Source organism: Drosophila pseudoobscura, chromosome 3 (assembly GCF_009870125.1).
Source record: "Drosophila pseudoobscura strain MV-25-SWS-2005 chromosome 3, UCI_Dpse_MV25, whole genome shotgun sequence".
NCBI lineage: Eukaryota > Metazoa > Arthropoda > Insecta > Diptera > Drosophilidae > Drosophila > Drosophila pseudoobscura.
This window is the reverse complement of record NC_046680.1, coordinates 13,254,130-13,276,967: the sequence shown is the minus strand read 5'-3', so window position 1 is coordinate 13,276,967 and position 22,838 is coordinate 13,254,130. Positions and strand designations below refer to the sequence as shown.

Genomic DNA, 22,838 nt, shown 5'->3' with positions numbered 1-22,838 from the left:
TCATGTTCCAAAAATTCACTTTTATTCAAAGAAAGCAGCACTCCCTTGAATCTCATCGACCGACGATTACTTTGTAAAAAATGAAGAAATGTTCAAACTTAATGGGATTTCTCTTTATCTTAGCCAGAGATCCCCCATCCCCCTGCCGCAAGTAAAGTCCTTTCCTTGGTTGCATGTACATGGAGTGGAGTTCATCAACTAAATGACAATCCCTCTCGCAGATGACTCGCCTATATTGTTGTCATTGTCCATTCCTTATGGCTGGCTGGCAATAATTAATTTTCCCAAATCCTCGATATCAGTTTTATCTGTGGAAAACGTTTTAAGCTGCACCTCCCTCCCTCTCCCCCTAAAAAGAAAACCAGAAAAAGAAAATGAGCAAACCATAACCAAAAAGGGAGGCAGAGTGTAACAAAACAAAACAAAACAAAAAACGAATGCGAACAATGAGAGAGATATTTTTAAATGGAAAATTTCGTATTTAATCCTCACTATGTCCCATATACTCCTACTCTCGCGTACCTTTCTCACACATCCATCTATCCATCTATCTATCTATGCCCGGCTATCCCATCTATCCGTCTGTCTCTCTTCCCTGGATGCCTTACAGTTGCTGGTGGTGGTGGTGGTGGGCTCTCCTAACTAACCCGACCTTAGAATGTAGTTGTTGTAATTCATCACCTACAAATCAATCATTTTGACGAAGCAACTCACTAAAACCGACAAAACGAAAGAACGAAAGAAAGAACCAGAGAGCGAGGAGGGGGAGAGTAAGGAGAACAACGAAATAAAAGGAATCGCACTAAGAACGACGAACCGTATAAAATGCAGTTACGAGAGTGCGAGCGGGATAACCGAACAGACAATAGATCAATGCTTCCAATATCAAAGAGTCGGCTTGACCTTTTGACGTACGAGAGACGTACCAGATTGCTGGATGGAAGATGGAAGCCTGTCTCTCGGCTCAACTAATTGTCTCCCAATGGATCACCATTCTCTCTCTCTCTCTCTCTGACAGTCTTTCAGGCGCATGAAAAATGTTTTCATTTCGTAGATTTATGTAGATATGTCCAAGATAGATTCAAAAAAGGTCTGGCATACCTCCGAAGTGTAGGCTTACCTCCCTCCTGTGTCCCATCTTAAGAGCGCTCTCTTGCTGTGCCCCCACCTTGTGTAAATATACCTTGGATATAACCATAAAGGTGCGGTGTAGGTGTGTAGTTCTCTTCTCTTCTCGCTCCCTCTCTTTCTCTCTGTTGGCACTTAACTTGTTGTTTCTGTCTGCAGCATAGCATTTTTATATGTATTTTTTTTTTGGTGTGAGATTACGCATTTTTGTTCTCGTTCTCGCCGCAGACCTTTTGCCTGATCTTTGGCTCGGCATTTGACGATCCTTTCAGCATTGGAATGCCTCTCTTGTCTTGTCTTGGCTTAGTTTACAATGCTCTTTTGATTAGGCCACGAAGGTGGGCTCCGCTCCGCTCCGCTCCGCTCCGCTCCCCTGCCCATTACCGGCCCTCCCATAACCTATCCATTCCGTGTAGCTGTCGCTGTCGCTGTCCGTCGTACGTGATTGGTATTATTCATCACTTGTCCTTGGGTCCGTCGTATATCCTATCTTTGGAATTTCTTTCTTTTCGGCTATGGGCTGCTGCTTATCAGGCCAAGATTTGTTTAGGCAGAACCTTTTTCCCAATATTTAATTTAAATTTTAAGTATCTTCAGGTAAATTCTTGTTCATTTGGTATTTTTTGTTGTTAGGTAGTTCGATTCACCGATTTAGTTGCAACAGGAAGCCATAAAACATTTTCCATTCACTGGTTATATTTTTTACTTCTTGATTTCCTATTATTTGAAATTTTTTAATTGAATTTTATGAATTTATCTTTGGACGGCTTGCAGGACTTCCATCCAGAGAAAGTTTTCCTGGACAAGGCGGGTGTGAGACTAAAAGGGTTGAGGTCTTTGGGGTGTAGGGCTGTAGGGGTGGGGGTCAACAGCCAAAAACTAAAAACTTTTACGTTTTCCTCCTCCCAACAATGAATGCAGTCGATAAGTAGTGGCATAAGTACCATTTCATTCCACAAAAACACACACACAAACAAATATCCAGTAAAAGGGGAAAACAAAAATGAAATGATTCAGAATCGAAAGAAAAACCGACTATTTTGATAGCCTTGAAATGGTTTTATGGATATGTGGAACAATTTTGTGGGACGAGAAACGAAAATTTTAGTTGAAACTCATTCATGATCAACAGATTTAGGCAAAAACTAGCCTAATGTTTATCTTAAGTTCCAGATAGTGGCATAGTGTTTGAAGGAACAATACTTTTGCTCATTGATATCTATCTATCAGTCAATGATCGTTGCAGGCGAATGGTAGGTGAATGGTAGTCCGGTGTAGTTCCATAGTTTCAGTAGACCCTCCATTAGTCCAACCAAGACGTTCTCCTTCTTCTAGGAATATACCATACCTCTCCTTTGATAGGGTATAATGAAATGTTCTCTCCCCTTTTCAACCCATTCGATGAGCGAGACTCAAAACCCGAAGACCGAAGCGACTCCAAGCGCAGCACAAGCCCAAAGCACAGCTGTCAAGGAAGAAGAACAAGTAGTAGAGCAGACGAAGAGGAAGGAGAAGAATCAGAAAAGGACAGCAGATGGTACAGGGGGGCGGGCAAGGGAAACGGTATGGCTGGGGTGGGGTGCGGTGGCCCGGTCTCAAAATAGTCATTGTAATAAGAAAATTTTGATTTCATTTTTAGTATTTGTATAAAATTTAATAACGCCGCACAAGATGGCTGACGAAGTCGTCGACGTCGACTGAGAGCAGAGAAGAATGGCATTGTGAGAGAGCGGCGCAGCAGCGGCGAGTGGAGTGAGAGCGAAAGCGAGAGAGGGATGGGTTGGGTTGGGACCTGGTCTGGGCTGGGCTAGGCTAGGCTGGGGGGTGGTGGTGGCAACTAAAACGCTTAAAACACACAATCTCGTTTCGGGTTCGGTTGGGATTGGGAATGGGATTGGGATTTCGGGGTTACGCTTAAACTCTAAGTACATTTTAACTTAACTGCCGGCTTCTTTTTTTGCTTTGCTTTGCTGTTGTTGTTTGTGCTGCTGCTGCTGCTGCTTCTTCTTCTCCTTTTGGGTTTTTGTTAGTTCGTCCCCCTGCGTCGCCCTGCCCTGCGCCTGCATAGCGAATTGTAAGGCGAGAAGGCAAACCCCGATGATGATGACTAGGATGATGATTATGGTCGGTTTGGTGGATCGTCGTCGGTGGCAGGAACCGAGTGGATGGCCTGGGTGGGGTGGCCATTGGTGGTGGTTTGAGATGCTCTAACTTGTGCTTTTCTGTTTCTGTTCGTGTGTGTTTGTGTGTGTGTGTGTGTGTGAGTGTGCGTTCGCTTGAGCGCAATTATAAATTTTTGGAATTGTTGTAATTTAGTTTTGTTTGTTTGCTAGTCTCTCCTCCTTCCTAGTCCCTTTCCTTTTTCTCTCTCTCTCTCTCCTTCTCTGGCTAGTAAAACTGTACGTTTCGTCCATTGTTGTACCAGCTGTGACTGTAGCTGCGTGTGTATGTGTGTGTGTGTCCTGCACTGCGAATGGAATAAGTATTTTGATACCCATCAAAACAGACAGATCGGAATGAACGAAAGCTTCTTCGTCCAAAACCCTCATGTATGTATTTCCTGTAGATGTGCGTTTTCCCAGAGCCCAAGAGAGGCCCGCCCTCCGTCATAGCAGTCCATAGAGAGTACTATATTTTTTTGTTATCCTTTTCAAATCAAAATTTTTTTTAATTCCATCTCTTCCTCTTCCGTTCCCCCGTAATTACAATAGATTTTCGTATAATTACTGACTTGCAGTACTATTCCTTCATAAGCCGAGCCCGCTTCAACACCCGACATATGTACCCTTTCACACCCTATTCATAACGGGAATAAAAACTTTTCTCCTAACTGCGATTGTGACTGCTGCGATGTCGCTGCCGCTGCCTCTGCCGCTGCTTCAGTCGCAGCCGCCGCCTCTGTCGGTGCTGATTATTACGATAAAGCATAATGATTACATTTTTAGTAGTAGCTTTCCAAAGGAGCGAGCAGGATGGCAGAGAGAGCCTTATTATTGTTGTTCTGTAAATCGTAGAGTTTTTGAACTTGTTGTTGGGTTTTTGGATAGGAATTGAAATTGGGTTTGGGTTTTGCGCATACATAGGTTTGGGAGGGTTGCTCCTCTGTTCTTTTCTGTTCTGTTCTGTTCTGGCTGGCAAATGCGTCGTTTCAACAATTTCCAAATTCTCAGGGTTAGAGTTACTAGATGAAGGACCTGAAAGGGCAGATGGAGATGGTGAGAGAGAGAGAATGAGAGAGCTGGAGAGTTTTAAAGGCATTGGCTCTTGCACTTGATTAATTGCGATTTATGCGCCGCTGCTGCGGCTTATGTTCCATGCGATATGGAACTTTTGTGTGTAATTATGGATGGGTTATGGGTATGGGAGGGATTGGATTGGATTGGATGGGATTGGATGGGATTGAATGGGTTGCCCGGAGAATAATAAGTAACTGTAATAACGGTCGTTGACATGAGGGTTTCCTGCATTCGTTCGTTCGTTTGTTCGTTTGCTGCTTAATGTTTTTTTTTTTCTTTTTTGGAAATATGAGCAATAGGGTTTGAAGGACGATTTGTTGAAGGGTACTGATTATATAAGATATGCAATTAAGAAGAGAGGGGGGCACACTGCCGGGTACTCATGAGAAAAACTATTAGGCTGCAGCTGCAAATTTGTTGAATCCGTGTGGCTAGTAAGCAGAGAAGCAGTGCATCATGGGGAATTTACCAGAGGAAGCAGTGGCTGGGGGGACTGATGGGCCCACAAGGAAGCAGTGCATTCGTGTGTGGGTGGGAGATAATCGTGAATGAGGCATATTTTTGCCTTTTTGTTTTGCTTGGCTCATTTGGCAGCACACACACACGCACTCTCGTAAGCATACACCCACACAGCGACTACTGGAAAAGAGAGAGAACGAATGAAAGAGAGAGCCAAGCAGGAGAACGAAGCTGGCAATCAGCCCAAAGCCATGGAATGGAGCGCAAAATACGTTATATTACAATTGCGGCTATTGTCATTACTTTTGGCCCACATTCAAAGCGGTACCACACACACACACACACACACACACACACAGAGACGCTCAATCGCGCAAATAGAGAAGGAGAGCGAACGAAAGAGAAGCACAGCGAAAGAGCGAGCAGAAGCAGCCGCATAATTCATAGCCGAACTTCGGGTGTGCATTGAACGATGTGTTGCCGAACGATGCCGAGCGCTCTCATCGGCTTGCGCGTCGTTCTATATGCGTGTGTGTGTGTGTGAACGCTCTCGTCGGCATTCGGTGGTGCCTCTGGGTTTGTGTCTGTGTGTGAGTGTGTTTGTAATTGATTTTATTAGTTTTGGGTTTTTGTTGTATGTTTGCCGCTGTCGACGCTGACGGCGGCAGCGCTGATGAATTTAAAAAAATTTTGAATTGCCCGCCCTTAGTCATTGACTAAACGTGCAGCAGTGCGAACGCGGCAAAACATCCAGTGTCTCCGTGTCACCCGCTGAACGTTTCTCCGATCCGGCATTTTGTTCTTCCTAAATCGCAAAAAATATCCGTAATATATCTATATCTGTCAGATATATAGAGAGTTCTCGGCACGCGACACATAAACAATTTTCGAGTGCTTATACAACAAACAAACAAATACGAAAAAAAGAAACGCTAGTTGCAACAATTCGAATATGTGCCACATTAACAAATAAAACACACAAATTTACACTTTCTTGGGATTAACAAACAAATCAGAGACAACCCAGAGACTTACTCCAGGATAAAAGGAGAGATTTCCGAACGCAGGATATACCCCACATACGCCAGCAAAATGGTAATTACACCGTACATCATTTCGCCATATATAACCGTATATGAATCAGCCAGAGCGGGCCAATTTCTATTTTATTAGCCAAGTTTCTCAAGTGTGTCTGGGCGCTCCTTAGTCTTACTCATTAGCCGCAAAGCAAGTGCCTTCCCCCGCTTGGGTCTTTGTATCTCTGGCGTTTGGTGATTTAGATACAGATAATGATTCGCATGCATATCTATATGGAGCCGACGACGTATTGTACATATAAATTCATCTTTAATCTCTTTGGCTGCATATTCATTTGTGCTCACTATCGTTGTGATCGCTAATTTCTATCATTTCCGGCGTTTTGACTATGCCCCACCATAAAAGGCGACTGCGATTTGTGATTCTCGATTCGCGATTCGAACAGAATCCATAACCATCCAGTAATACGAATACTTCGAATGACGTCGCATTTCCGTCTCCAAAGCCCAAAGAATGCGAAATATTATGATACTTGAACTGGCGATCTGGCGCTATCGGCGGGCGGATGTGTGTGCTCCCAAACCCAAACCCAATCGGAATCCTAAGTGCTCCCTGGAGATGGAACCAAATTTGTATTTATATTTTTTTGTTTTTTAAACTACTTCTTAAATAAGAACTCTGCTGATATCCGTAAGAAATCAATTTCGGATACAATCAAAGGCATTTATAAGCAATCAATAACCAAGAGATCTCTATTATGATCCTTTAAACGCAGTTTTTCGAATGAAAACATATATATCCTCGAGTTTTGTAAAAGATCAGCAAAACAATGACATATATTTATGATCGAATTCAGAATAATCTTTCTCAGAGTTCAAAAAAGAACGGAACACAGTTCTAGTGCCATCAGATGGGTTGGTCTTTGTAAACCCGGTGGCTCTGCCTGGAATTCCTCAGAAGGTGTCTTATATCATCCTCGCAGAAACCCTTCAACCTTTTTCTCTCTACTGTCAACAGTTTTTCACGCACACATTTTGGCAAATTTTTCTATATTTCATTTTCCTATTAATCGCCATAAATGCAAAATACCGACAGGCCAAAGAAATAATGAAGAACATTTTTGGTTTCGAGAAATATAGAAAATGCTGCCGCTGCTGCTGCTGCTAGTGCTGTGAGATACATTTGTGCGCGAGTACGAATGCGAGTATCTGAGTGTGTAGGTTTTGTGGATGGATGTTCAGCGGGATACAAATAAATTTTTGGCACATTAAGAACGCCGCCAAAATGCGAAGAGCCAGCCAAATATGAAATTATGATTGCGATTATGATTATGATTATGATGATGATGTTGTTATAATTAGAGAACAACGAAAGCGAAAAACGATTCGTAATTATTCAAAAATTGACTTTAAGCAGTCGTCGTCGCAGTCGCAGTCGTAGTCGTTCGTGGCTCCTGCTACTGAGGCAGCTGCCGTCGCCAGGTCGTACGGATCGCACAGATCGCACAGATCGCCCAGATCCATATAGATTTTAGTTATGGTCTTAGTTTCGAGTGTGTGCGCTCTTCCATTGCAGCTATTTTAAGCACACACTCGCGCGCACACACATGGACACATGAATTACACTTCCAAGTGCTTAATCATGGCCCGAACCGAGCGTCGAAACTTTTACACAAATCATATTCCCCCCCACCCCACCACGCTCCCAATATATATCCACTTCCCCCGACCTCCTCCCCGTTCCGACTACTCCCCATTCGGGGGGCACACGCCCGTTCTTGCAACTGTTCTTTCGGAAATTTTCTTTTGGTTTTTTCGTTTTCCATTGAAAAAACCCAAAGCGAGAATCTGTGAGCGATATGTTTCCACTCAAAATGTTCGAAGGGGGGACTGGCCACATTTGCTTTATTAATCGACCCACACTCACACACACACACACACACACACACACACACACACACATACTCAGTCGATTCATAGCCGATAATCGTGGAATACATTATTATTATATTGGAGGAGAACAATCATAAATGGCCAAAAAGTGTCTGTAATGAGCATTGCCGATACGAAATTACTTGCTTACATATTTCAGGCATGTTTCTCGAGGAAATTGCCAAATTAAAGCGATTCCAAATATAATGAATGTCTGGAAACAGAGACAGGGAATACCGTATATATTGTGGGATGTGCAACAGCTGATTGGAGAGATCTGCTTGAGGTTGCAATGGATGATTCCTCTGTTAAAGTATTTGCTGCATAGCTGCTCAAGTTCGAATCGAAACTCTGCCATCAACAGGGTCGAACCTTTAGCCATTTGTAGTTCCATCGATGGAACTTGACATTCAATTGGTTTAATCCTGACAGGGGCAGGGGCTGCGGCAGAGGGGGGGGCCCTTCCTTCCCATAAACTTGTGAAAATATTCAACCCACATGAGCGCTCTTAGAGATTTCCCCCTCCCACCCTTTGGTGGCTGTCCATTGAAATGGCAATTATTTGAATTTATTTTTAATGTTCCGATAGATATATGTTTGTGTGTTGGGTACTCATCTCTCCCTTGCCCCACCCCCCACTATATGTATCTTTAATTTGTACCATCTGGAAGGGGATTTGATCTGTTTCCATGTGTGTGTCGTGCGGTTGACTACTTAATTTCAGAGTGCCATAAAAATTACGATTTGGAATTCAAATTGAAAGGTCTCTCAGCCATGCCCATTTCCATGTACTCACTCCGCCTCAGCAGCCACCCGCCTTTCCGATCCTCCAAAATCAGTCGAAACGCATTTGGTGTTGAAAATAAGTTGGATTATTTATCGATTCCAATGCTTATAAATATTTAAGAAGCTTCAAATGAAATCAACAATTAGTTTATTTATTGACACTTGATATCAGGAGCAGGGGGAGGGGTCTCTCTCTCCCTTAAAGTGCCTCCATGATGAAAGACAAAACGAGTACGAATACGAGAGTATTATTGAGATTTGTTGTCCCCCTCCCCCTCCTCCCCTGCCACGCCCTTGCATCTCCAGATGATGTCGAATGCAAATTCGTTCCATCACTCAAAACTCGCATAGTTTCCCCCACTCCCCCCTTTGGGGGAAAATTAATGCAAGTGCTAGGAAAAGTGTGGCCGCCACAAACAATGCTTGTCCATCTGTCCATCAGTCAGTCAGTCAGTCAGCCAGTCAGTGTTTCCTTCAAGCCGGGCATCAGCCACAGCCGGTTCAGGTTGAGTCACCACCGTATGTGGCACGTCTTTCATCTATTGGCATCCTTGACGCGAACCCTAGAGATGACAGCGTGAGTCACGCATGTGCAAACTAATGAGCGATTTTTTTATTTATTCCCAGAATAACTGGAAATTCGAATCGAAAATGTTCCGAATGTTCCCTGATATCCTCGCGGTTGTTTATCGCATCAACACTCTGATTGAATTTGATTGAATTTTGCTGGTTAAATGAACAACTTATTGTAAGAGACTTAAAGTACATTGAAAGCCATTCATCCTTTGTCTGGCCAGGGGCCCACACGCGGCCATCGCCAGAACACACACACACACTCACGCAGGGCGCGCACTCATCGAGGATGTGTGCGTGTGTGTTCCAGAGAGAGTCTTTCGAGTCTTAATCCCCTCCCCTTCAGTCGGGCCTGGGGTGGGGGGGCTGACTGACTGACAATCAATCAATGCACGTGTTTCATATTTTTGATATTTGCCGCTTGACGAGAATTTTTTGGACAAATCAGTCGGCCACGGAGCTTAGTTGTTGCCACATCGCAAGAGGGTTAGGGGGAGGGGGAGGGGGATGGGGATGGAAGCCAGGCCATACAAGTACATATATTGTAGATATATCCAGTCTCTGTCTTTGTGGCAGCGTCACCCGAAAGTCGTTCAATTAAAGACGATTTAAATTTATAGAAGATACTCTCTCTCTCACTCTCGCCCATCGGCACAGATACAGGCCATGCACAGATGTACATATGCACGAACAAAGTCGAATGTCTTAATTAATTTTAATTATTTTCAATGGGCGACTATGAAATACAAGGCACAAGCCGGCAACAGGCATTCCCCCGTTCCAACTAAGGCGATAAGAGCAGCAATTAAGTAACGAATTAATAGCAATCGACTTGTAAATAAATACTTATGATGGTACCCACAGGTCCCCCTGTCGCACCACCCCCCACCCAACCCTCATGACAATTGGTTGCGCCGCTTAACCCGCTCTCCCAACCCCCCCCCCCCAAAACCCAACCGAATCGCCCTCTTTTTCTGGCCAATTTTCAGGGTGTAATGTCGGCTCTGTTCTTGCATTTTCCAAACGATTGTGCCTATAAGTATTAGGAGCATTTTCCATATGCCCAAAATGCGGGTGCCGTGGCCCAAGGGGCAGGCCGTTAATTTATTTGCCTGCAGCATGCAAACCAATTGACAATCAAACGCAATTAGTCACAATAATCGTCGTAATCGTGAAATGGAAACGCATTTTCAGCTTATTTCAAGAGAGTTTCAAGAACTCGATACGTGATGCGAGCTGCTGGATTGCCTTGAAATGTTGCTTCCTTTTGTTCATGAATAATGCGATCATGTGATCGCCCAAGACACACGAGATAAATCATCATCTTCGCAGGTAGCTCTCTGGGATGACGCCCCCAACCCAAAAGTTGTCGTCGCCAGCGATAGGGAGGAGAAGAGATGAATTCTCTTCGGGCAAATCTCAGAGTGTTTTCACTCAACTAGAATCATTTAATCATATATATCTTTCTAAGGCGACAGGAGAGATGATCTCTCTCTCTCTCTCCTTGAGTAAATTTGAGCTGGTTTAAGGAACTAAAATCGAATCTTAAAGATAATCACTTGACGCAAATTTCAACCCCAAATCCATTCGGATCCAACCGAAAAGCCATTCGCATATGCCAGGAATTTGGTCTTGGCCTACTTTACCGACTGGCTGGCTGGTTTGCTTTTCAAAATTAATAGGAATTCTTTCCTTAAACCTAGATTAGCAAAATTTGATAAGTATTCGTATGGAATATGGTTAGGGGTTTGGATTGTGTTCAGGGGCAGATCCATTCAGCAAAAAAAAAAAAAAGACCAACCCATGCCCAGAAAAAGGGGTTGTTGTTGTTGTGGTGTTTGGTTGTTGGTTGCATCATCCTCGCCAGCGTCGACAGCGACTTCGACGTCGTCGTCGTCGTCGTCATAATGATCTTCATTGTCGGTTGTGTGGTTGTTGGGTTTATTCAGCATTTCGCATGGCGTGCACTTAATAAAATAGGATTAACATTTTATAGTGAGAGTCGTCCCTCCTCTCCCGTCTCACACACTTTGCCGTATGTCTCTGTATCTGTATCTGTATCTGTGTTTGTGTTTGTGTTTGTGAGTGCGAGTGCGAGTTTATTCCCTGGTTCCTTTTGTAAAATTCAACAACTGCGCATTGCTATCGTTTCTTCCATGTGGCATAGCCGTGTGGCCGTTGTCTGTATGTATAACCAGTTATTGGAATAATGACAGCTGTGTGATATGGACTCTTGAGAACTCAAACGGCAACTCCAAATCCAACCCGAAGGCCATACAATACCATTTGTCCTTTAAAGCTAATTCTTCTAGCACATGCATTTTTTGTTTTTTTTTGTATCGAACAGCTTTTCAGAGTTTCCTTTGAACAAGCTTTGGCTTACTTTGTATCTGAGAGATCTGAAAGTATCTGCAAGAAATTGTCCTTAAAAGAGCACCCCTTACGGATTGGTAACTTTAAGAATTCCAGGTCTGGACTTAGCTTTTTTGTATCTTCGAGATAGATCTTGTGTACCACCATTCCAATCATTGAGCTGCCAATTGCCTCCGAGTATCTGGCAGCATTTCTCTTGTATCTGTGAGATACTGCTGCTCATAACTTATGCATCAACGCGTACCATTTCAGCATAAATCGCGCTGTCACCCCGATCTGCCTTTTGTCATCATCATCCTCAACATCGGGAGTCGGGAGTCGGTCGTCGTTGTCCCTCCTCCTCGCTCTTTCTCTCTCTCTCTCTTTCTTTTCCCCTGCTTCTTTTTGTTCGTTTTGATTGTTTTTTTTTTTGTGTCGTTAAAATATTTTTTTTTTTGGGTGTGTTCTGTATTTTAATAGCTCTATGGAGCTGGAGCCCAAATCGCTTGAGCATTGCGCTGGCTTCCACTTCCTTTCGTCTCACACACACGTACGCCCTGTACCCCTCTCACCCCCCTGTGCCACTAATAGTTCAGCTTGTTTAATTTCTTTCGAATTTGTCAAAGAAACAATAAAGAGGAGAAAAAAAAGAGACCAAAAGTAACATGATTTCCGTTTTTTCTTGAAAGTAAATCGAGATACACTTTGACTCACACACAGAGACACTCGCTCATTCGACTCGTTACTCGCTTCGTCTGCTAATCCCTCAAATGTCTCGTTTTGGTAGTACCGTACCCTCGATAGAGACAGCGACAGAGACAGAGACAGGCACAATGTATGAGTGTGTGAGAGACGGGACGACTCACTTTGAATTATTAAAACCTAATCTTGATTCTACAATTTCAGTTAGAGTTCAACAGCAACAAAAATAAAGAGTGTGAGGGTGGCAGTGAGGGTGATGCGGAGTAGAGAAAAGGGGATTGGTATCGTATATACATATATCTTTTAATATGTGCCTTCGATGCGATCGCACGAACATCGCCCATCGCACCGTCCTCTGTCCCCTGTCCCCGGTCCCCGGTCCCCTTTCCCCTCTGCAGGTATGCGCGCATCCCAAATCGTGGGTTTATGGCGTCGCCCCCACCTTGAGATTCCTCTCTCCCTCTCTCTCTCTCTCTGACTGATTTTAGTCTCAATTTTAGGATTAAAAATGTCGTCAGCATTTTTTATGCTGAATTTCAAAATATATTCTCCTCCTTTGGCATTGATTTTAAGCGGAAAAAACCTCATACTACGATTATAAAAACACACCCCGGGACACAACACAGATTTTGTTGCTCTGACAGCTGATTTGGGTATTCGATTACGGCCACAACTATTCAACATTCGAACTGCAAGTCTGAGTGTATTCGAATGGAAGAGTATCTGCCAATTGAATTGTCAGTTTGGAGGGAGGATTTGAATATGAAAAGAATCTAAGAAACTTGAGAGATTTAAGGCTTCCTATATCCTAAAGCCTACAGCCCATATAGAAGCCCAAGATCACATTCAAATATCAGGGAAATTATCATTGATGTGTTTGCAATTTGGAATATTGTAAACCTAAAGAATGTGCATATCAAATGGGCACAATATATGTCTATAGTATCTGTATCTCTCATCTGTACAAATCTATCTATATATGCGCTATAGTAGTGGTAGTTGTTGACTAAAGCAAAAGGCAAAAAATTAATTTATTAAAATTTAAAGCGCATGACTTTTGCGAACAAATGGAGCAACGGCGACCGGCGACCAGCGACCAGCGACAAAAGCAAACGGCAATCAGTAAGCAAATAAATGGCTATATGTACGAGTGGGTTATATGGGATATATGGTATAGTATATATAGGTATGAATCATGCGTCACACTTGCGCTTTATAATTGAGAGATATAGGAGGGGATATGGAGGGGTGGAGGGCAGCAGCCCTGGCGCAGATGCAGATGCAGACTGGACCCCAAACATCGACTCCCAGTGCCAGTGCCAGTGCCAGCTCCAGCTCCAGTTTTTTTGATACCAATGCATTTTGGCTGGTTGCCGTGGGGACTAGATTCTAGTATCTAGATACTCGCGTTCGTACCTACCCAACTGCGTCCAGGTGTGCAAGACAAACAAATTTTCTGTGTGTTTCTGTTGTGGTTACCCTCCACATATTTTCTGTGGTTTTCTGTGTGGGGGGGGGGGAGGGGGGTTTTTTTTTTTGCTGTCCGCCTTTTGGGGCACATTGTCACTGGGAAGGAAATGCAAAGAATTCGATTTGTAGCGACAGCTTAATTAAGGTTATCTATCAAATGTGATGATTAGTTTAGTCAAACTTCTGTCTGGTGATAGCTGATAGTGGCTTGGGACACTTTGTAAGCCCCCTAAACGATGCAATTAGCAATTAAATTTCCGTTGACCTAATGCTAGGCAAAGTCTCTCGACTTATTTATCAATTACACAGATACACAAATACTCGACGGTGGTGTGACATCGATAAACAAAAGAGCTTTAAATTATGTGTAGTATTAATATTTTGTTGTTGACACACTCACACACACACACACACACACACACACACACATGTACTTGGGCCATTCCCATGACTTTAATTACGATTTAATATTTATTTAGTTCCGATAAGGCAGTCGAATCGCCCCAAAAGGTAATTAGTGTATAACGTTTCCCTTTTTCGGATACCGATACCGAGTCATGACTGCTGCACCCAATCTAACCCATAGGACGTCTGCGTATTTGTTTGACTATCAATCGGGCGGAGGGTCTTAGGTCTTCGAAAGGGGCGGGGAGGGTAAATGCCTAAGTAAATTTGTTGAACAAATCATTGGTACTTCGGGTAGCACGCATATACATAAGTACATGTGTGCTTAATGAATGCTTGAATCTTGCACAAATATATTTGACTGGGAATCGTGAGGATAGAACAGTGGCAATACAGAAGGGAGAAGGTTTAAGAGATCTTCAAGTCAATTCCTATAGAGAAAAGCACTGTCTTTCAGTATTTTGATCGATAGATTTGTTTCCAGCTGTTGATCTTTCTAGATTTTTTCGTCTGGGCTGTACCCATTGATGGTTTGAAGCTACTCCGTCTTAAGAATGGCGAAATCCAATATTTATGAAAGTTATAAACATAATAAATGAGACAATTTTCTTAGTTATTGTGGCTTTATCTCTAATTTTAAGTGGGTTACACCTTCACGCACCCATCGCTAAGCAAAGAGCACACCACACCCGCTCTTTTGCCGAAACAAATTACGTAGAAAATTAGAGAGAAAAAACAGCAACAACAACACAACGAAAAATAAAAAGTTATAAACTATACAAAGAAGGCGTCGTTGGAGCAGTGCCACAAATGGGGGGGGGGGGGCGTTTTTCCCCCTGGCGTTCCATTTGGATTGCTTTTCGCTTTGGTTTTTGTCTTTTGTTGGTAGGCTTCGTTTTTATCAGCATTTGGTTAAATTACCAAGAATTAGTTAACACATTTTTGTAGCTGTTGCCGCCTTTGGCTGGGGCCTGTTCGCCGTGTGTTTGGCATAATTAAACAATTTTTGGTGTACTCTATGCGCAATTAAATTAATTTCTTCCTTTTGGCCTTAGCCGCCGCTGATAAGTGAAGACAAACATTTAAATTGCGATTGCAATGCAAAAGATACAACAATGGCAGACACACGAACAGATACAGATACAGATACAGATACATTTGCTTGCTGAATGCAATATTTATGAGATATTAATTGTGACAGTCGTGTAGGGGATGGGGAACGGAGAACGGGGATACGGGGAACCGGGGAACCGGGGGGTAAGCAGATTACATTGCCAGCCAAGCAGCTGCCATTTGGTCTGCTCTGATTTCCTTTCCCAGGAGAAGTCGGAACGGAATTGTTGTACGTGCAAAATCATAAAGAACGCCAGCAAAGAGTCCAAGGAATGGGACTGAGAGCTACAGCTGTATCCAAGAAATACACAGACACACACACAGACACACACACAAACGGTCGCAAGTAATGTGCGTGGCCACTTTTTCATTCATTCGGAATGAATAACATTCATGTTTGGACGTGCGGGGGGGCAATGAATTAATGCCGGGGCATAGCTGCAAAATGCCAAATGCAAAATGTGTATCCCCCGAAGCGAATTAACATTTGTTTTTGTACAGAAATGGCTTTGGGCCACCATAAGACACATATCTTTGTGATCTCCAGATCTACATACATATATCTAGATCCTTTTCCAATATTTGTTTGCATCTGATTTCTGGTTTGCTTTCAGCTGATTAGCTTTCTCCCGCACAGCAAATACTTGGCATTAGATGCTGGCCGCCTCATCAATTCAATTCCTATATGAATGAATAACGTGTTTATTTCATTTCATTTCAGTTCAGCTCCGAGCGTGGAGTGATAGATCTCTCGGAGATCTCGGTGCTTTGTAGCAAGTACTTATTAATGCTCTCATGTGGTGCTGCTGTGTTGTTGTTGGACTCGGGCCTGGGATCGGGTTCTGGGCACATTAAGATCAGATACAAAGATACATTATCTCCGCGCAGTAGTTGTAGTAGTAGGCGTCCCGGGCATTGGCGCAATTAAAACGCTCAAGGGGCCAAACTCGATGGCAGAGCTCAGAGCCCAGTCGTTGCTGTTGCTACTTAAAGATACATGCCACAGCCACAGCCACAGCCACAGACACCGAGACACACACGCACCACGCAGTTGATGGAGACTCGAACCGATCGCCTTTGCGCTAGGGTTTCGCTCTATAGATAGATATAAATAAGCGATACGTGTAATTCGGGTCACTAACCGTTAACAATAAATTTCATTTGTTTAAAAAGACTTTGTCCCCCGCCCCTCTACCCTCGACCCTCTCCCCCCCCACCGTGTTGGAGTGTTGGATTGGCCTGCCTGTAAATATCGCCATAAAAATTGACATCCGATCATTTGTAATTATTATTGCGCATTGCGACATGACAAGACGTCGGTCCCTCCGTCCGTCCGTCCCTCCGTCCGTCCGTCCGTCCGTCTGTCTGTCCGTCCGGCTACTACTTGCTGCCGGGCTTGGGGCGTGGCCTCTGGCGCTATTGGCTGCCGATATACGAGTGTATATTGTATGTAGATATATTGCAGGCAGCTCTGTTTGGCAGATCCGATGATCATCCACAAATCATTCTAAATGGTTCGTGCCTCGGTCTCGTTCGCAGTCAAAGATTCGACTCATTCTGCCTCTAATGGTAATCACAGTGCCATAATTTACATTGAGCCAGAGATACCCATACCCATGCCAGAGATCCGGAGAGCCATACCCAACCCCAACTACCAGTTCGTTCAACTCCGTTCAATCAATCTTAGATTCGGTTCATGGAACAATTAATGCCAAAAAAATACCAAAAAGTAAAGAAGAAAAAACTTATCCAAGAGGGAGAGGGAGAGGGAGAGTACAGGGGAAGTGGGAAAGTGGGGGAGGGGAAGGGCTTTCTTTTCTGTTGTCTACTTGAAGAGTTTCGGTGCTCGGTGTTCGGTTTTCGGTTTTCAGTTTTCGTTTTAAGACCAACTTAAATGGAACCAGAAATTATTTTTGAACGCCTTCAAGTGCTACAGCAACAACAACAACAACAACACACATTTAAAAGGAATGGTAAATGGTAAAAAAAACAACAACGTTGATTCAAAGTTGGAGCGCAATCATGACTTGATGCGATTATAAAGAAGTTTTTTGTGTTTGGGGTCTGGGTCTGGTCTGCGGCACTCACTCTGGGAGTGTGGTGGCTGTGTCTGTGGCAGGGGGCAGAAGGCATTAAAGCCCAATACAAATAGAAATTAGATACACACACACACACACATACACACACACCCATGTGTGGTGTGGATACTTAAAAAATTTCAATATTCAAATGAATTTTTGGAAAATGACTAAACCGAAAAACCAAACCGAAAAAGAAGTATGCCCCAAAACGAGTGAACGAACGCGGGTGCTTAGAATTGTTTTCTTTTCTTTTCTTTCTGGTCTGGCTTTTGAGTTTGGTTTGGCGGTTGGTTCTGGGGAGACTGTAAGTAATAATGGCCATCAAATCAGACACATATGTAGGTACGTACGTGTGACTGGTAGAGACTCGTGGAGATAGCAGCTCTGAGTGTTAACATCATGAACCCACATCAAGCAGAATCTCCCCACCCCTCCCACTACGCCGTGAAACTTTTCAATTGAAATCCACAATTTGGCTGGCTGTTGACTTTCAATTGGAATTGTCTATCGTTTCAGCCCAGAATGATGATAGAAAATATAAGACAAAAGTTGGGCAAGGACTGGGTTTGACAGTCGAGCCGTAAAAACTTGTAATTAAGTTATGGGACCAGTGGCATATTCCCAATATATACTATATATAAAAGACCCATCGAACCCATAGACAAGATGCTATGCCTAAGGTATGCAAATGTCGCTGGCCATCGGCCATTCCAGACCACAAAGAACTTTTATGATCGCTCGACAATGTAACGTACTCGCACGCAGGCAGTGACAAACCAATTTGGTCTTTCGAATGGCATAAAGACACTAACAATTGGTATCGCCACCATATAAGGCGACTGGGTGCTGGCAGCAGAAGCAGCAGCAGCAGCAGCAGCAGCAGCAAAGTTTGTGGCAACTGTTGTGTGGATGGGTCGAGCGGAGGAGTCGCCTCGGAGTAGCAGACTCGAGCATAGTGGTAGAGTAATGAACTTGTCAGCCCAGCCATGTTTTCAGGGTGTGTGCTGTGCTGTGCTCAAGAAAGTTGGAGAGCTCTGCTAGTACTTTGTGCATACCTACACCGAAAGAAAAAGGGCCCTGAAATTGTTATGTTTACACTCAGAGAGTGGAAATTGAAAAATATTCGTTTTAAATATCATTTATATTTATTTTATATATATTTTCTACGAATTAAAAAGAATTATATTTCATGGTTAAACCTATCTACAGGGAATTGAAGTCTGGGCGATGGGTATGTGGTTTTTCTCACAGTGTATGCACAATACATGGCCCAACTAATGTACATATCTCCCACTATATACACGTAAATACAAATGTGGACTGCTCCAATTGTTTCCCTTGGTTGGTGTTTGCTGGTTTTGGGGGGCGCGGGGGGGTTATGTGAATCAAAGATAAAGGTAATCCATTTGACTTGACGATATCTATGACTGTCACATAGCCACAGTCGAAGTCTCAGTCGAAGTCTCAGTCGAAGTTTCAGTTCCATTCCCCAGTCTCCCCTCTATCCCCCCGTCCTCCCACCCCATTGCGAGTCTCACTCTGATTTGAAAACTATGCACAGCTGCGCAATTTCGTATGCGAGGCTTGGATTTTGGATTTTGGGTTTGGGTTTGGGTTTCGGTCTGGGGGTTTGCGGGCTGACTAATGAAATACAACAATAATAATTTAGTAAGTTTAGACCTACGCATGCGTCGTTGAGACAGCACTAAAGACGTTGAAGGGGGGAGGGGGGGGGGAGGGGGGGGGGGGGCAGGGAGGGGTAGGGGGCAGAGCGGAGCAGACACTTCCCATTCGATGCCTGGCTGGCAATTGTCGCAGCACAAAGCGCAATTTGTCGTCGCCGATGAGGAGTAGAGAAGTCGATGAACCCATGATTTTTCTCTCTCTCTCTCTCTCCCCCCTCTCTTTCTATATATTTTTTTTGGGTGTAGGCCAGGCCCGTACTAGACAAAGCCAAATGCCTGACAAAGAAAAATCTTATATAGTTTTTTTTTTTTAGTTACAATTGTAAGTAGCACACAGATACAGACACACACACACACACACACACACACAAGACTTTTGCGCTGACAACTGCGCAGGCGCGCGTGTGCGTCATGAAATTAGTTTATTTGTTTGCATAAATGTGCCACAGTGGCTGTCGCAGTGTGTGTGTGTGTGTGCAACAAATTTCTAATAAATTTGTTGTTTCGGCAGCCGTGTCATGCCATGCACACCTGGAGCATAATTCGCCCAGAGCCCCAGAAACAGCCACAGAGTCACAGAGCCAAAGCCATGAGTCAATTTCCGTCAGCTGCGGCAGCAGAGAAACAAACTAAGGTCTTATATCAAATTATGACTCTTGAATAACTGAGATCTATATGAGAGTAATCTGTCAGAGTAATCTATGACTATTATCATAGACAGAACACGCCAAAAGCTGACGTTTCTACCATTTCTAAACTCCAGATAATAGTCATAAGAATTTACTGATAAAACATAAGAATGCAATTAATACAAGAACAGACGGTATTTCAATGAAAGATAAACCTATTCGTCATACGAATATCTAATGAAACATCATAAGATGCCATTATCCAATCCCCGCTTAAGAGTATTCCATCCACTTGAAAGAACTGAGATTTCCTGTATTATCGAATATTTCTGGTAAAGCAATTAAGAAATTCTCCAATTGTAAATATCATTCCAAAAATATTTACACTCCTTAGCAGCGTTCTCTCTCTCTCTCTCTCTCTCTCTCTCGCTCTCGTACGAAGAGAAATTGTTCGAGTAGTCGGAAGAGCGAGAAATGTTCGCATCTTGAACCTGCGGCAGGGTTCCCACTTAAGGCGCTCTCCGACCAACGTTAGAACAATAAACAGCGCACAACAAATTCCTTTCTTTGATTTAAGCATTCAAATCAATGAATGCCCTAACTGCCTCAACTGCCACACAACTGCCTGCCTGCCTGCCTGCCTGCCACTCCACCACTACACGTACCCGCCACTCGAAAGACCCAAAATGCAGGAGAACGCGGGGAAACGTAGGGCAATGAAGGGGAGCTCTTTTCGGCCACTTGAACGTTCGATGACATTTCGTTTTTAGTTTTCTCTGTACAATTATTATAATACATAAATTTATGCTACACAACGCAGCAGCAGCAGCAGCGGCAGCGGCATTCAACAGCAATCCAGAACGTGGGCAAGAGAATTTCTGTGTGTGTAAAATCATTTCAAGTGCTCGAAAGTTTAACATTTAACGATTCGTCTCCAGGTTCAGAATCAGTCGCAGGGCACGACCATAGCTGTACTCCATCTACAGCTCCATCAGAATGTGTGTGTGTGTGTGTCTGGTGTGCTCCATTTATGCCCCACTCCCATTGCCATTACCATTTGAAATTTCTCATTTGGCTTGAACTATAACGCTGCTTTAACTTTTGTTGTTGACAGAAATAGTTCACCGTACTAAGGCTAAGGCTGAGGCTGGGACTGGGGCTGGGGCTGGGGCTAAGGCATGCCGCAGAATACAATAAGTTGTTCGTTTGTTCGTTCATTCGATCGTTAATTTGTGGTAATTACCCACACACACGGACAGAGCACGGACAGAGCACGGACAGAGCACGGACAGAGCATGGACAGAGCACGGACAGAGCACGGACAAAGCACGGACTGCCTGCCCGGGCAATGGATACGTACTTACGGTATATCGAGCATGGTCGTCTTTGGGCCTGGTCTCTGGTCTGTCTCCGGTATCTGGTATCTGCTGGTAGTAGTGGGCAACAGACAATGCCTTGCTTTATTTTAAGGCACAAGGTTGACTTTTGTAGACGCTCCGTGTGTGTAGGTTCACAATTGTTGAGGGGCATGTATGTAGATACAGTAATTATTTTTCGTTTTCATATTAACAACCGAAAAAAAGAAATATAGATAAAAATCCAAAGCACACACACACACACACACACACAGTCGCTGGAAATGTAAACCAGTTTGCTTATTTAGTAACTTCAATGCTTAATTTTTGAAGTAACATTGATTGGAGGAGGGAGTGATTATTGTTTGATCTTCAGATCTTTGAGGCTAATTCGATATGCACCAGTCAGGGAACTGCCTCGGAAGCTACCAAGGATCCCTAATTGGAACACAGGAAATATTAAATCTAATGGAGATATTACTTTTGGTCTTGGCAGCCCATTAAACAAACTTAGGAACAATTCGAAATTGCCAGACACAAGACTTGATTATAAATTGCGGCATTTGGGAGGCATTTCCGAGGCATTTCGGAGGCATTTCGGAGGCATTTCGGGAGGTGTCAGAACATCCAGTCTGCCATCATTTTTTGCATCTTTCAACTTCATCTTTGGACTAACTTGGCCGGCAAGCGCGCTCAGTGCCAGAACAGAGCAGAACACTCGCCTCGCATTTCAATTATTCTCTGAATACCGAAAATACCGAACCCAAAAGTCCAGCCAACTCATGACTAAAATTTAAACACTACCATAATAGTCGACAATAATAATTAATTGTTCGTTAAGAAATATAGTGGATATGTGTGTGTGTGTGTGTGTGTGTGTGTATATGTACTCGTACACATAGGAAGAGTACAAAATAAATATAATAATAATAAGCGCACGCGCCGCTGTCGGTTGTCGATGTCGTTGTCGATGCCAATGACTAAGTTTCCTTTGGATCTCATAGACTTCGTCGAGCGTATGCGATAAATACAAATGTATCTACATATCTGCGTACTTACTATATATGTGTACACACATACACACACACATATACACGTATAAATTGTAAATCAGATACGGCATAAATATTGAACACATGGCGCAGTTTCTACAGCCAGTCCCCCAGTCCACTCCCTCTTCAAGACTTGTGGGTTTCCGAAGGAGGAGACACCGGAATCGGTCGCTGAACAAAACTGAAATAAAATAAAGCACCATAAAACGTACTTAAAGATTGACGATCGTACATATGATCGGGTCGAGGTAGGGACAGGGGTAGGGCAAGAGCTTTTGGAGAGATCTGAAAGGCAGATGTTCGGAGTCTACTTTACATAGATTCCAGATAATTTCTTCGAGAAGAAATCAGCTTGTTGGCCGCTGTAGGCCAGCTTCACTGTAGCGAGCATTGGATATGCTCAATATGTGCCACCACATGGATGTATTGATTTATATATGTACATATGTACATATACATATATGGATGTATAGGGTATATGCTTGAAGAATTTGTAGATGCTTGCTTGAGTGTATTTGATCTTGGTATAATTGGCTGTCAGTGCGACGTTTGATCGCCCCCACACTCAAGCACAGATCCACACACACACAGATACTCCGAGCAAAATGTCCGCATCTGTGTGTGCGTGTGTGTGTGTGTGTGTGTGAGTTTTGTTAATTTATAAATTAAAACGCGTTTCATGGTATTATTTATTTGTCGTTTTCTGTGGGTCGCTCTGTCTCTTTCACATCATTCGATTGTTCATATTCATATTCATATTCATATTCCTCTTAGCCCATTTTCGTTATGGCCTGCAAACATTTGCTGACTGATATGCCTGTGTGCCCCCCACCCCTCTTTCCA

At 43.4% G+C, this 22,838-nt stretch overlaps 1 protein-coding gene and 1 long non-coding RNA gene across 5 annotated transcripts in view; one reads left to right on the top strand and one right to left on the bottom strand.

Moving 5' to 3' along the window:
* apt (apontic) overlaps positions 1 to 22,838 on the top strand; it is a 38,624-nt gene that overhangs the window by 12,580 nt on the left and 3,206 nt on the right. Inside the window, exon 1 of one of the 4 annotated variants that reach the window (XM_015184519.2) lies at positions 5,474 to 5,918. The exons of the other annotated variants lie outside the window; for them this stretch is intronic. Coding sequence (XP_015040005.2) covers positions 5,916 to 5,918 — 3 coding nt within the window. The 5' untranslated portion in view covers positions 5,474 to 5,915. Of the gene's footprint in view, positions 1 to 5,473; positions 5,919 to 22,838 lie in introns of those variants that run through there. 4 annotated transcript variants of the gene reach the window in all.
* LOC117183626 (uncharacterized) lies at positions 3,577 to 21,198 on the bottom strand. Its single transcript, XR_004468753.1, has 2 exons — positions 20,953 to 21,198; positions 3,577 to 4,322 (listed from the first exon to the last, which is right to left on the bottom strand). It is a non-coding gene; the product is annotated as an uncharacterized lncRNA (long non-coding RNA).